This window comes from Durio zibethinus, chromosome 7, assembly GCF_047325235.1.
Source record: "Durio zibethinus cultivar Kanyao isolate XHJ-2024 chromosome 7, ASM4732523v1, whole genome shotgun sequence".
Classification (NCBI taxonomy): Eukaryota; Viridiplantae; Streptophyta; class Magnoliopsida; order Malvales; family Malvaceae; genus Durio; species Durio zibethinus.
In genome coordinates this window covers 27,149,221-27,164,879 of record NC_143168.1, presented here as the reverse complement: position 1 = coordinate 27,164,879, position 15,659 = coordinate 27,149,221, and the positions used below count along the sequence as shown (strand labels likewise).

General features: G+C 34.9%; 2 protein-coding genes across 3 annotated transcripts; both read left to right on the top strand.

The window, feature by feature from the left end:
• Positions 1–207: 207 nt before the first annotated feature.
• On the top strand, positions 208–8,281 carry LOC111277258 (autophagy-related protein 18h-like). 2 transcript variants are annotated; one of them, XM_089764088.1, is made up of 10 exons: positions 383–839; positions 3,549–3,715; positions 3,843–4,301; positions 4,620–5,063; positions 5,370–5,615; positions 5,704–6,504; positions 6,582–6,757; positions 7,033–7,157; positions 7,242–7,775; positions 7,931–8,281. In XM_089764088.1, the coding sequence occupies exons 2-10, from the start codon at positions 3,653–3,655 to the stop codon at positions 7,933–7,935; spliced, it is 2,853 nt and encodes a 950-aa protein (XP_089620214.1). In that variant the 5' UTR covers positions 383–839; positions 3,549–3,652; the 3' UTR covers positions 7,936–8,281. The 2 variants fall into 2 exon arrangements, with proteins under 2 accessions (XP_022719308.2, XP_089620214.1); XM_022863573.2 differs by lacking the exon at positions 3,549–3,715 and having other exon boundaries at positions 208–839.
• A 3,322-nt stretch (positions 8,282–11,603) lies between these two features.
• Positions 11,604–13,560, top strand: LOC111277917 (histidine-containing phosphotransfer protein 1-like). The gene is made up of 6 exons (XM_022864351.2): positions 11,604–11,908; positions 12,102–12,232; positions 12,351–12,419; positions 12,998–13,069; positions 13,162–13,234; positions 13,346–13,560. Exons 1-6 carry the CDS (start codon positions 11,849–11,851, stop codon positions 13,388–13,390), a joined length of 450 nt encoding a protein of 149 aa, XP_022720086.1. The 5' UTR covers positions 11,604–11,848; the 3' UTR covers positions 13,391–13,560.
• Positions 13,561–15,659: the final 2,099 nt, after the last annotated feature.

Here is a 15,659-nt window from a genome sequence, read left to right as displayed (position 1 = left end):
TAACTTAATTTCATTAATTTATTATAAATATTTATTAAATGAATCTAGACCTCATGTAAAAGCTAATAAATATTCAAAGCATCTAAATTTAAGTAGGGTTAAAAATATTTTTTTAATATGATAAAAATAGGATAAATATTAAAAAATCTCTCATCCAAAATTTCTTTTAGGTTTGGTATAAATATACAAGATTTCTCATTATCATATGAAAGGGCAATAAAGTAATTTCACATTCCCAACTCACCAAAGTTCAAAAACTACTCAAATTAGCAGATAACCTGTCAACCAAATCTTTTTGACCAAAGAGGACTAAATTGAACTGTTCAAAAAACTTTGCAGGCCTCATCTATAATTCCTCCATTTTGTTGCTTACACTGCAATTAACATTTAACAAAGAAAGCAAAGAAGCGTTTTTTCTGTTCCTCTCTCTCCTTCCTCTCTGTTAAAAAGGTCAAACCCAACCACCGCAAAAAAAAAAAAAAGGAATTTTCATCTCCGGTGACCGTTTAACCTTGAAACGCCGCCGTTCTGTTTTTCTCCTCTTATGCTATTGCCGATCGTTTTTTCTTTCCCGGTAACGCCCCGGTGGCCGGCAAAAGAAATTAATTTTGGATTATCTCTTGACTATGAGGAGCAACGGCAGCATCGGAAACAACAAAGGCGCCAACATTAGTAATAATAATAAAAATAATATTCATAATAATAATAGTGGTTTTTTGCCAAATTCTTTGAAATTCATATCTTCTTGCATAAAAACTGCCTCTTCCGGTGTCCGAACAGTTAGTGCCTCCGTCGCTGCTTCTATTTCTGGAGACGGCCACGAACACCAAAAGGACCAGGTTTTCTATTTTAATTTTTTTTATTATTGTTTATTAGCTCTTGATTATTTAATTATGCCTTAATTAATTTAGGTTTAATTTTTCGTTGTTTTGCTGATTTAGGGATTACTTGTTTGGAAAAATAAGCTGCTTTTTAGTTTTATTTTTCTGTTTGGCTGCTCAGAAAAAATAAAGAGAAAATTAAATGTGGAGAAAATTTTTTTTTTAAATTAAAGTAAAAAATACTTATTCTAATGATTTTGGGCTTAGTGAAGTGAATGCTGTAATTTAGAGCTAAAAGTGTAATTTCTTCTGGTGAATTAGATCTTATTTGTTAATATTCGCTGAAATTTAAGTTTGATTGTTGACTATGATGCGTTATCAAAGAAATTTTAAAAGATGCATAGGAATCTCTCCTTTAAAGTATATATAACTATTGTGTTTTTTAGTGGCCATTGAATGGACATTGCATTGTTATGTTGAAAATGATGTTTTCTTTTTGTGAGCTGTATAAAATGAATGAAGTTGTGAATAATTTATTCAATGAAGGCAAATGAAAGATAGTTGATTATATAATCAGTAGATTTAGTGCTTTAATTTTGATTGATTTTGTTGTATTAACCAAACCAATATTTAGATGATATTTGTCAGAAAATGATGTGTTAGGGAGTTAAGGAAAGTGATGCTTATTTATAGAATTGATTATTTTTCATTACATTGATGCTAAAAATCTCTGTGTTTATGGATTGTTTTAGGGCTTTATAAGTCATTGTAATGCCTGAATTATGTTTTCAAGGTCAAAATCACCATAGAGGCTTAGACTTAGATGCCATTATGTTGCAAAAAAGAAAAAAAATTGATCATTTGCTTGACCCATTTACAGTTGTGGCTTTGTGAGAAAGATTAGATTATAAATCTGGAAACAATGACTTTGGAGAGCAGGGATTTAAATAGCAGCGAGATAGCAGTATAGTGGCCGCTATTTTGCGGTAGCATCACTATCTGCCACTGCTATTCTGGAAAAAACAGAGGAGAATTTGAATCCCAGTTGTAGTGGCACATCGCGGCTGCGAAATGCGGCATAACGTTGAATAGTGGCTACAGCAGTCCGTTATTGCCCACTACTCTGTTTTCCATTCAAAAATTCGAGGAAAAAATTTTTTCATTTGACTCAGGTTAAAAATTTAAAACTGAAAAAGCAAGCCTGAAAAGATACATCAATTCACAAATTCAGCCAAAAAAAACACAAAACCTAGACTTCCAAAGGCATTAATTGTCTCAAATTCAACCTGAATCAAAATCAAGCACATGCAATTTAAGGTAAGCAAGTAATTTAGTACTCAAAATACTTTTTTTTGTTGAAAATTTTCAAATTTGCAGTGATTCTGTGTTTGGGACTGGATTGGGCTATGGTGCACCGCTACTAGGGGGCAGAGGCTGCTGGGACTTGAGACTAGAGACAAGAGATGAGAGTGAGACTTGAGGTTGAGAGAGACGAGCAGAGAGCACACATCAGAAAAAATGAGATTTGAGAAATGGAGGATGAGGGTGAAGGCCTGGAGAGAAAAATTATTGTAACACATGGTGAGGGGATGAGAAGACATGGTGTCTGTCTGTGGGATTTAGACAAGAGGTAGAGACCAGAGAGAATAGATTGTAAATGAATTGGGGGAAATTACGGAAAAAACATGGATGTTGTGTGGGGGTTGAATTTTTTTAATATATATTTAGGGGTAATATAGCCAGCTTCATTTTTTTATTTTAGGAAGAAATTTTTTATTTAGGAGAAACTTTTTTTAGAAGGAAATTTTACCGTGGGAGCTAAAAGATTTTTTAGTTCTTTTAATAGAAAAAGAATTGTTAATTAATTCCACAAGATAATGATTAACATTTCAATTTTTGAATTTTGAAAAAAATTATATCAAAGTTATTGCTTAAAAGTGGCATTAATCTAATTAGTACTTAAAATATTTGCTTAATTTCCTGAAACTACCCATGAACAGAGACAATTTATAAAGGACATAAACAAAAAGAAGCATTAATGGAGAGTGTGCCAAAACCAAATCATGTCATCTGCTTAAATTATGGATGGCTAACCACTTGCTAGATGATTTTTGCACAATATAATTTGGCAATAACTTGATGAGTATATGGTATTTAAGGAATCAAATATATCATTTATTTAAAGAATCAAATATACCATTTACTATGGATATCTATTTTTCACATGTTTATTTATCTCTTGTTATTTTCTAACTATCATATAAGTAATTTTTTAAATATAAATATTTTGCTATAATCTCAAAAAAATTATAAATAATTTTTCTTAAATATATAAAAGATATGACATGATATAAACTACTTTAAAAATCATAAAATAAGAGTTTTTATGATTAATAATTATAATTACTACATTTTATAGTAAGTTGAGCAAAATAAAAAAAAAAAAATTAATGACTGCTATAATTGCAATGACTGCAAAAATCTTCATTACATCAACAGTTGTGATAAACGCGACGTGACCGAAAATGCAACGGCTATCGCAATTTAAATCCCTACTGGAGAGTTTAGTTATTTGTGTGAGAACCGTATTGATTTTTGGACAGAGTAACAGAGTCAGTTATTATAAGATTTTTTATGTGCCGACATGTTGATTCTTCTTTGCTCTTTCTATTACTGCCAATTCTGTTGTATTAATTCTAATCATGCTGTGGTTTGAGTTCCTTTAAGGTCAAAATTGCCAAAATGGAAACTGAGCTGCTGAATTGCATTGTATTGTATGCAAGTTGTTATCAGTTGCTCACCATTTTGATGGGAATCATTCATTGTAAAGAATGAGGGCAGTAGTTTACCCCTGTCCCCTTATCCTAAGAAGGGGGGGCGAATTTGAGATGCAGGTATAGATTTACCTGTGTCACATTGCCTGCCATGGTTTTTTGTTGCACTCCTCTTTGACAGGTCGCATAACTTTTATAAGCATTTACCTTGAAACTTGCTCCTTATTGGAATTCTTTTATATAACAGGTGCTCTGGGCTTCCTTTGACAGACTGGATCTTGGTTCCTTATCTTTTAAACGTGTTCTCTTACTTGGATACTCCAATGGCTTTCAAGTTCTTGACGTCGAAGATGCCTCTAATTTCAGTGAACTTGTTTCAAGGCGTGATGATCCAGTTACATTTTTACAAATGCAGCCACTCCCTGAAATGTCTGAGGGTCATGAAGGATTTAGAGCATCGCATCCTTTACTTCTGGTGGTTGCCTGTGACGAGTCGAAGGGCTCAGGTTTGATGCTTACTGGAAAAGATGGATTGGCTAGAGATGGTTTTGATGAACCTCAAAATGGAAATGTTCCTATCTCTCCTACTGCTGTTCGATTCTATTCACTAAGGTCTCACAATTACGTTCATGTACTGAGATTCCGGTCAACTGTATATATGGTTAGGTGCAGTCCTCGAATAGTTGCTGTGGGGCTTGCAACACAAGTAAGAATTAGTTTTTTTTTTTTTCTTTTCTCAAACTTAGTTTTAGTACAACTAGTATTTTAACATTTTTCATAAAAAAGTACAGACAGATTGAGCAATTTTTATCCTTCACTTCTTCTTATGTTTGGAATGCTCTACTTCAATGTACAACTCAAAATAATCAGATTGGATGGTCCCAGGACTACTTGTATCTTGTCAAGATGTTAATTGGTGGATGGTGTTTAGTTTAAATACGTTCCTTATTTCTTTTTATTTGACCAGTTATTTAGTTGGAGCGAAACAATTTAAACCATGCTAATTTCTTTTATTGGTTGGCAGGTATACTGCTTCGATGCTCTCACTCTTGAAAATAAATTTAGTGTCCTCACCTATCCTGTCCCCCAAGCAGGAGGCCAAGGAATGGTTGGCATTAATATTGGATATGGTCCCATGGCAGTGGGTCCCAGGTGGTTAGCTTATGCTTCGAACAATCCTTTGCAGTCAAATACAGGTCGCCTGAGTCCACAGAACCTTACACCATCTCCTGGTGTTAGTCCATCAACTTCACCCAGCAGTGGGAGTCTTGTGGCTCGATATGCCATGGAATCTAGTAAGCAATTAGCTGCTGGGTTAATCAATCTGGGTGACATGGGCTACAAAACTTTGTCAAAATACTATCAAGATCTTATTCCCGATGGTTCTGGTTCTCCCATATCTTCAAATTCAGGCTGGAAAGTTGGTCGGGGTGTATCACATTCTGCAGAGACTGATATTGCTGGGACGGTTAGTAGTTGATGTATTTGAGAAGCAAACTTTAGTCTTATGCTAGATTGCCTGATAGTAATAACATGATCTTTGCCCATTAATTCCACCTTGGTGTGGAAGGCCACTATTCATATCATTGCCTATGTGCTTGAATTTTTTATATCAGATACATGTTTGAGTCAAATTTCTCAGAGGTTTCAGATGAGATAAGATGGCTCATTAGTTCTTAGAAATACTGAAGGCAAGAATGATTTGACCCGCTAATTATCAACTATGAAAATATGTGTAATTTTAGGATTTTCTTTTTTATATGGTCCATTGCAGGTTGTTGTCAAAGATTTTGTTTCCAGAGCTGTTGTATCACAGTTCAGGGCTCATGCTAGTCCAATTTCTGCTCTAAGATTTGATCCTAGTGGGACTCTTCTTGTTACAGCCTCAATACATGGGAACAATATAAATATTTTTCGGATTATGCCATCCTCAACAAAGAATGGATCTGGCACTCAAAGCTATGATCGGAGCTCTTCACATTTGCACCTTTACAAGCTCCATCGTGGCATGACATCAGCTGTATGTTCCTGTGCCTTATACTTTTTCAAAAAACTGTAATGTTTTATATATTTATAATTTATTTTTTGTTTTCGTTTTCGTTTTGCAGGTGATACAAGATATTTGCTTTAGTGCTTACAGTCAGTGGATTGCCATTGTTTCATCTCGGGGTACTTGCCATATTTTTGTTCTTTCCCCATTCGGTGGTGAGAATGTTCTCCAAATTCAGAATTCTCATGTAGATGGGCCTATCTTATCACCAGTTGTATCTCTCCCTTGGTGGTCCACTCCATCTTTTACGATAAACTACCAAACATTTTCTTTTCCAGCACCACCAACTGTTACCCTCTCTGTTGTTAGCAGAATAAAAAATGGAAACTCTGGATGGCTTAATACAGTTACCAATGCTGCATCTTCTGCTGCTGGAAAGGCCTCCTTCCCATCTGGTGCTTTTTCTGCTGTTTTTCATAACTCTTTACCTAATGATTTGCAGCGAGCTCAAGTAAACACTAATGTTTTAGAGCACCTATTAGTTTACACTCCTTCTGGTCATATTGTTCAACATAAGCTACTGCCTTCCTTTGGGGGAGAGGCAGGTGAAAGTGCTTCAAGAGTTGGACCAGGTTCTGCTTTTCAGGTGCAAGAAGAGGAGTTACGGGTGAAAGTTGAAGCTATGCAAGCATGGGATGTATGCCGAAGAACAAATTGGCCTGAAAGAGAGGAATGCCTTTCTGGAATGACTCATGGAAGAAAAGACGCATTAGAGATGATTATGGATGTTTCTGATTCCGAAGATAATGATGCTGGGCACAAGGACCTGTCAAAGCCCCATGACCGGTCTCACTTGTATCTTTCCAATGCAGAAGTGCAGATAAGCTCTGGAAGGATACCAATCTGGCAGAACTCTAAGGTAGTTATTTAAAATAGGTTCGTGACATACTGTTGCTCATCACCAGTTTTACTTACGTCTCGTATGTATTTTCTTAGGTATCTTTCCATACAATGAGTCCTGTGGAGTTCAATGACCATAGTTTCACTGCAGATCAGTATGGTGGAGAAATTGAAATAGAACAGATGCCTGTTCATGAGATTGAAATTAGACAGAGGGATTTATTGCCTGTTTTTGAGCATTTTCGCCGGATTCAATCTGAATGGAATGATAGGTAATTTCTGCATTCTTTCACATTGTGCCCTTTCTGGTTTGACTATTAAACACTGTACACCAAAAAATATATTGGACTTGCTTTTGGTTCAAACTAACTGAATATCATCTGAAAGAAAATTTTGGCAATGTTTCCTTTTTTAAATCTTGTGATTTTTTAGGTTGGGAGGGGGGTTTAGGATGGTCAATGGTGTTACATGGTGCAGGATAGTATTTACATGGTACCACCATATGAATTTTCCTTCACTGTTCCTTTTTTTTTTTTTTTTTGTTCAGGGGCTTTGATGCAGAAAGATATCCGATGTCTTCTTCTCATGATGCCAAAGCAAGATTCTCTGAAGTCACTGTTATTTCTCATTCCAAGTTGTTGTCACCTAGCTCCGTTGAAAACTCGGATGGTGGTATGACAATGTTTTAAATTTTCGATATCATTTGATAGACTTTTGGGTTCATGTAACTCATTTGATGCTTGGTGTTTTAACCAGGATCATCAAGGAATTCTTATCCATCCAGCATTCAATCTGGAAAGGATAGTGGTGGAGTAAAAGGAGAGAGTTCTGTTTTTGCCTCACCTATGCTTAACCAGAGCACTCTTAAGAAAGATGTTGGTGCAGTTTCTTTTGATCAATCTAAAATGGGCGTTTGTCACATTGAAGATAGTAATTCTACTAATAGTATGTCATCATTAACAAGTGGCTATCTATCTGGTGGAAGAACTGTTGCAAAGGAGGTTCAATTTCCAAACAGTGGCGGAACCAGTGATGTTTCAAACACAAGTTCTAACCGATCTGATTTGAGTCTGAACATGATAGATGAAGGGCCTGTAAATGACTCGCCAGATTTTGAGCAATTTTTTCAAGAAGAGTACTGTAAAGCATTGCCCTTAAGTACATGTTGTGAACCGACTGAGGTTGTTACTGATGCTGACAGCAGCAGCAGTCCTTGTGATAGAGAAAAATCTGAGGAAGAAGGCGACAATGATGATATGCTCGGGGGTGTTTTTGCCTTCTCTGAGGAAGGTAAGTATGTAAAGGTGTTATTTGATATATATGATGCGTTCTACTTTGGAAACCCAAGCTTCTAAAATTTTTCTTCCTGCATGTAACATACAAATCATCTTTATATCATCTATTGAAACTAAAACCTTATTGAAATCATCATTTCCTTTTGTCAGGTTGAGTTGGATCCACTTGTGTTTCTTTCCAGATGCGTGCGTTACATTTATATTTGTCAAGTTCTGGTTCTTTGGTCAAACGTCGGCCTTGTGGGGGGATTCACATACTAATTGAAAGTGTGGTTCGCTGATTTAAAAAGCTACTGACTGATTGATTCAAGTACTATGACTGGCTTATTGTGCCGCCAGGGTAATCTCTGGTTTCGTCCCTACTTGTGTACATGTTGTAAATTGATACTGATAAATACAAATGATTTGTGAGGACATGTTCTTTCTGTTCTGTGTAACATTATTCATTCTTCAAAGAAAAAGAAAAATTAATAAAAAAAAAAAAGAAAATGAGTTACTCTACGGTGTGTTCTTTTGTTTAAATTTTGTTTCTATAAGCCTGTTTGATGCCCCCCCCCCCCCCCCCCCAATATTCTTGACATCTCTTGCCCTTTTATTACATTTGGAAGTTTTGGTCTTTCCAGGGTCTGGGTTAATTTGTTTTTGGTGCATCAATCATTGAATCAAATGTTGGGATTAAACTCGGTAAATTTGGTTTTCTCTATGTATAGTTGTATACTGTTTGAAAATAGCTGGGTGCTTGTGCCATGTGATATGAACCTATTTGGTTTCAATTATTTCAAAATTTATACAGCTCTCAGCAACCAACAAAGCAATCATCACACAGCTCTTGGGCCCTTATGGAGATTTTCTGGTTTTTCAAGAATAAGCCAACTTTTGATACCAGACGAAACAAGAAACTAGTAGGTAATACTAGTACATGAATTATATACATCCTGGCATTCTGCACTATTTGAGTACTGTAGAGGAAAACACACTCATCCCAACTTTTCTCTTTGATAAGCTTCGTTCTGTTCATTTACAAAACTCCGGATACCCAAAAACATCCTGCATCCTTGTATTCTTGTGGCCTGCCATGGCAGCTCATTTATGGCATGAAATCTCCCATGGATTTTGGCCCCCACCAACAGTCCACCACCTAGATGCCCTTTCCATCAATGGAGTTTGACAGGCAGTGGTCCCTTTAACTCTAACCAGTCACTGAGATACCCTTCCACCATTTCCTCTCTTCACTATTTTTCTATATAATGCACTTCCCTAGAGGAAATTTGGCTGCATGACAGTAATGACTGACTAGTTGACAAAGAAAACTTAAGAGGGCTCACTTAGGGGCCCTCTGACTATGGAGATTGGAGCCATTTTTGGTGTCCAGTCCACCTGGAAAGGGTCCATTTGTTTTTTGTCTTTTAAGGGCTGCATTGTCGTAATCCAACATACTGTTGAATGGGCTATATTCAATATGCCATTGAGGGTCCCCAACATTCGGCCTGAAACCAACCTAAATTGCTATGCTAGCTCATGAGTTGTTCTAATTAACCTCTTTGCCAGCCATTGATTAACGGTTCTGTTAGAATGCAAATCATGTTGTCAACTGTTCCTCAAATGCATTTGATTAGAACAATCTTGGGGAATTTGTCAGTGATCTTGGAAAACGCATAGTAATTTCTTTCCATTTCCATTCCAATTCACAAAATGCTTGGAAACAAAGATTCCCTAAGATAATTTTTTCTAAAATGATTTTGACTTTGGGTTTCTAATTAGATGTGTATAGTTCAAGCAATCATAGAGGTTGAACAACCAGATAAAATACACCTCATTAATTAGCATTATTATATTTTTTGACATTAATCTAAAATGATTACGAAGATTAACTGAGTTAAACATCGATTTTATTATTATTATTTTTTTCACACAAGAGAGAATCTAGTGGGATTATGACATGGAATCAGCTTAACAACCTTAACCAAACCTCCAAAACATTTTTGTAACAATGTTGGACAGATAATTGAGTATGTTAAAAAAGACCTAATTTTCTTTTCAATTTTTTGTTCTATTAGTTTCAAAAGTCCATAAAATCATTTTCAAGGGTCCAAGACAAAAGAATTCTAATTCACGCCAGGGCCCCTCAAATAATTCCTCCATCCATTTGGGAACTTTGTGTGTGAAAAAAAATAAAAATCTTTAACATATGGGCTAAAGATACAAATAGCAGAAAATAAAAAGCAATCAGATAAACATTATCTACATATAAAATTAGGCTATGATGTTTAAAAAATTTTCACCTAGGTTTATGCTTATCCAAAGCCTTTGGTTGCTGCACCAAGAAACAAATCATTTTCATAATTTACATAAGATGTGATTTTTAGGAGAAAGAAAATTCAAACTTCACTTTAAACATAAAAATTTTGAGCCGACCGATATTTAGATCAATTGATATGTTATTAAAATTAATTTTTAAAAATTATAATTTTAAGTGAATTTTTAAGTATAATATTGTTATTGGTGAAATAAGTAGTAGAATTAAAAAATTTATGAATAAGTTAAAATTTTCAAAAAAAATATATAATAGTTTGATTCACGAATTTAAGTTTGTGAACATTAATTGCAATAAATTCCAAATTTAATTTAATTTTATAATATAAAAATCATGTAATAATTAAAAGAAGCTAATTAAAGATAGCGTATGGAAGATTTTGTTAACCTTGAGAAAGTAAAAGCCAAACAAGCAATGATTTTAAGGCATATTATGTGGCCAAATATCACTATTGAATCACTCCTAACCAATTAATAATCTATCAAACATATTACCCCATCAGACAACACCAAAAACACACATTCAACAACTGTGGCATGGAGAGCAGCAACATGATAAGATTCTTGACAAGATTGACAACATATAGGCATAAAATGGAAGGGATAAGAGGGAAGAGAGGGAAGCAACATAAAGGAGAAGTAAGTCAGAAAATTACATGATCCAACTTTTTTTTTTTAAAGGAATTATCATTTCAACTTGATTGTTTAAGATAGGGATGTTGTTTTATAATGGAGGTAGCAAAAACATGAAGGATTAAATCGATTTTATGATAATTTTTATTAAAAAAATGATGAAATTTACACTTTTTATTGTCAAAGATTAAATAACAGCATTACAAGGAGACAAAATTTTACCCAAAGCCAAAATCTCTCTCATGGAAACATGTAACATGGTTATCACATCACTTTCACTTTACTGCAAATTTGGCTTGGAAAAATGGGTCTTTTTCATCCAATGTTTATTAGTTATTGCAAAATTTTTGAAAGAGTTAAACATGTTGTCTTTTCATTGTCCTAATTACCTTGAGAGACAAAGTCCTCATTCCAAAGCAATAAAATCTTGTATTTGTCAGCAAATAAGCATGCCCCAATAACAATGACCTAACCTTCTTGTATCTTATGGCACCAAATTCATTCATAAGTATTTATTTGCTATTTATTTTTTTGGTTTTTTTTGAGACATGAACCAATGGGAAATTGTGTGAAAACATTTGTTTCTGCTGCTGCTATAGTATTTAAGATAGTATCAGATTTTACTGCTGACAGTGGAATAAATTATCTAGAACTGAAGGAGGTGTTGGCAGTAATGCCATATCCTTTAGGTTGGCTGGCCCTATGCATAGTAAATCAAAATAATAAACAATTGAAGAAAATGATGTACAGAGAAAGAAAGGGCAATAATTACTTAAAAAATATATAAATGGGAAGGTTAATGATACATGGCATCAAGTTTTGGATCTAGTGATGCATTTATATATACTATATATTTCAGAGTTTTCAACTTGATCATAAATGATGAGAGGTTAAATCAAGGAGGCAAATAAAACAGAAACACAAACCCAGAGGAGAAAGGAAAAAAAAGGACAACAAAAGAGGGAGAGAGAGAGAAAGAAACAGGAAAGGGTGTGACTTTTTCATTTACTTATAATATCCATTTAATCAGGCTCAGCTTTCCCACTCTTTTTAAGGCAAGAACATGATATAGTTCTGTAAGATCTGCAAGTGGGAAAATATAACTTAAAGGAGGCTGCTGCAATGGATGTGGTTCAGTTGCAAAGGCAGTTGGTTGACTATAGAACCTCACTCTATCATGAGGTTTGTTTTGTTATAGTATTAGCAACTGTTGACGTTCAAGAAAAGTTGGCTTTGTTTTCATTTTATCTCTTCCCTGCTCCATTATGAGGATAGTTTTTATATTTAGCCACTATAATCATTGAAAGTTTGCTTTGCTTTTGTTTTTTGGCTTTTGGATTAGATTTTTCATGATGAGTTCTTGTTTTATGAGTAGGGGTTTCTGGATGAGCAATTTACCCAACTTCAAGAACTTCAAGATGAAAATAACCCACATTTTGTGGTTGAAGTGGTGTCTCTTTTCTTTGAAGATTCTGAAAGACATCTCAATGAACTGACTACAGCTCTGTGAGGATTTTACTTTCTTAAACTGAACCATTCAGGGCTGTATTTTCTGCTATGCTTTACTCTTTGACATTTCTTCATGTCTGAATGTGGTTTGGTTATGGTTTCTGATCTTATGTAGAGAGCAGCAGAGTGTAGATTTCAGAAGGGTGGATGCTCATGTTCACCAGCTCAAAGGAAGCAGCTCCAGGTATTTTTCTTGTTTTCTCTATTTTTTTTAACCTCACTTTCTAATTTTACCCTCAGATGAAACTTCTTTCCAATTTGGGTAAATCTTGTTTTGCCACCCCTTGTTTCCAGCATGAGAAACGCCATCTGCATTTTTGTAGTGAATAATTTTTTCAATGGTTAAAGCCAATTTTAGACCAACATATTTTTCACTGCTTGAAGCACATGTGCCACCATCATTTTTGCTATTTCTCTATGAGAGAAAAATTAATTTTCCTGATGGAATCTTATTAGTATTTATGTTTTTAATCAGCTAAAATCCATTCAAATGCCATCGACAGAATAAGTTAATGAGAAAGTACTGTCACTGCAAAAACCATTTTCAAATTACAAATTTCCTTTGACAGTTTATATTGATGCACAACTGTAACATTTGTTTTTTATGGTCACCAATTTTCACCTGTTGTTGGATAGGGGTTCTACTATTCGTCCCACATGAAAGAAGCATAACTTTCTTCTATCTTTGGTCTTACAACAAATTGTTCTTCATATTTCTATTATAATAGTTTTTTCATGGGCAAAATGTTCTTAAATTAACAGCATTGGTGCTCAGAGAGTTCAGCAAGTCTGCATAGCCTTCCGCAACTACTGCGAGGAGCAGAATGTTGAAGGGTGAGTTTATGTTATGCCTCTGATCATTGCTGTTGATTTAATTTAGTGTTGATATATTTTTAAGAAGTTTCAAACTTTGATGTCTTGTGTAGGTGTCTTGAATGTCTGCAACAAGTGAAGCATGAGTATTCCCTGGTGAAAACCAAGCTTGAATCTATGTTCCAGGTAATGTTTGAGAAATTTTTACTTCTTCAGAAGAGATTCTTTTTCCGAACAGGTTTCATCCAGATTCCTTTGTTTACTACTAGAATTGATTTTCCATTTGTTTGACTGCAGCTTGAACAACAGATCTTGACTGCTGGAGGCTCAATTCCTATGTAATAGTTGCTTCAAAGAGACCTATAATCATCTGCAGAGAAAAACAAGGGAGCAAAATGGGATTTTGGCTATGTAGAAAAGTTTTTTCTTGTCTTTGTTGCTTGTATCATATCCAGTGTATGAGCAATGACAAAGAATGTGAATAAACCCTTCCATCTGATCTTTCCTCTCCATTGCTGAATGTTTATTGATCATTCAATTCTTGCACCAATAGTTATCAAATCAATTTAGGAACAACATATGGACAAATGAAACAAATCTTATCAGGACTAACCCTCCATCCTTTGGAACAAACTTCGACTTTTGAAATCGGATATACATAAATTAAAGATACCAGAGTTGCTGTTGAGGTCTAATGAGACAAAACAATTCCTATACCTGAAAACGGCGATTTGCCAAACTATTGGACAGTCATTATCCATTCAAATGAATTACATCTTCAACTGAGACCAGACCTCGCCAAATCTTGACTTAGCTCCCAAGACTATCAGTTTCTTGTGTTGTATGTTGGCATGTCTCCGGCCGAAGCGCAAGCATGTAAGATAAGCTGGAGCACCAAAATGACAGAACATTGTCTCAACTCATAGAAACAAGAACGAGTTCTTCCTGTTTCAATTCCGACCTAATCCAACAGTAACCGCTCAGCTCATTTCTCTCTGACCTTTTAAAGCATGGTTCAGAACATGTCAATTGGATCGGTCATTTTAGCAAAACAAGACTGCTAGAGATGGTAGTGTGGCACATCGGAGAGGGTGAGTCATTATTATTTCATCCAGCAGTTTGGTATAGGAGATTATTTATCTAAACATCCAGAACAACAATCCATAGTAGGTAAAAGAAGCAGTCTACTGGTGCAACAGTTATCTTGACAGGCTAAATGGATACACATGCAACAATTAGGTCAATAAGCTCAACTACCATGCATGTAGATGGAGATCTTCAAAGGTCAAAAAAATTCAGTGGCCCAATAAATATTATCACCGACCATTCAGTGTGACAGACAGGGTATCTCATTAACGTACTTTAATGATTATACTATTGTTGGAACCGATGCATTTTAGGCATTGAAAATGAAGTTGAAACCCCACGTTGTTGGGTTGATTTCTCCTTTAAAGTCAGAAAATGTATTCTATAATCACCATTTTGTACTGATCTGTATTACATTCATTGAACATAATTATTTTATAAGGTCAACTATTTTCACATGAGTGGGATGTCCACCTAGTTTGCTTATTGCTGGTAAATTGGTAATCCTGCAAGCAAAGCCAAAATACATGCTGTAATGACAGAATATCAAATAATTTTCTTTCATGTTTCCATATTTTATAAAAATCAATATCATCATCACCCAGCCAAGTCACCCACCATCTACTTCAATCTTTTTCGTGATTTCAATTCCATATAAAACATATCACTGTACCAATAAGATGTTGATTCAAACTTTCAGGTAAAAATCCACCACATAAACTGGTTAGCTGGTTGATAGGATCCACCAAACTTTGCAGAATTGTTCAAGAACCAATTAAATGTAAAAGCCATGGGGATGGCCAAATTGAAAAAGAAAACTTCCAGCTGGGAGATTCCACTTTAGTTTGTATCATGCTAATATTTTAAGTATTATAAAAGACAGAGGAATCCATGTGCAGTGCTTATATGCAGAGTTCATGAACTGCCATGGTGTCATAGTCATAATTTACAACGACTCGGACCATTTGAAAGACATGATTCAGTGCATTTATGTTAAAGAACCAGTGAGCGTGAACATTTCTTATGCGACTAAAGGTTGGTACATGTCTAAATCATCATAAGAGAGCATGATGCTAAGTGCAAAGAGCTGAAATGTGAACTCTGTCCTGGTAATATCTGTTACTTGATGGGAAAGATGGTCCTGTATATGCAGCACTATTAATCAAGACTTGAAGTTTGTTTTGCTTAATAATAATGGGTAAATAAAAGTATAGAAGACTGACCAACTCAATTGAGTACCCTTTATAAGAATCTGAGCCATGTTTGGTCAGAGAATCATTGCTTAATATTGTTCTATGGTCACTGATATTTGTATTTTAAGCATATCTGAAGGCTTTTTGAGGCAGCATCCAACAAAAGCGCATCTTCAAAGTCCTCCATGAGCTTACTCTTGATTGTCCCAATATATAGAGACAATAAACACTATGGATTCTGAATAATTAACAAATCATTAAATGCAAACTAAGAATCTGATAATCTCATTATTGAAAAAGGGTATGCATGCTATTTCCATTTATGCTTATAA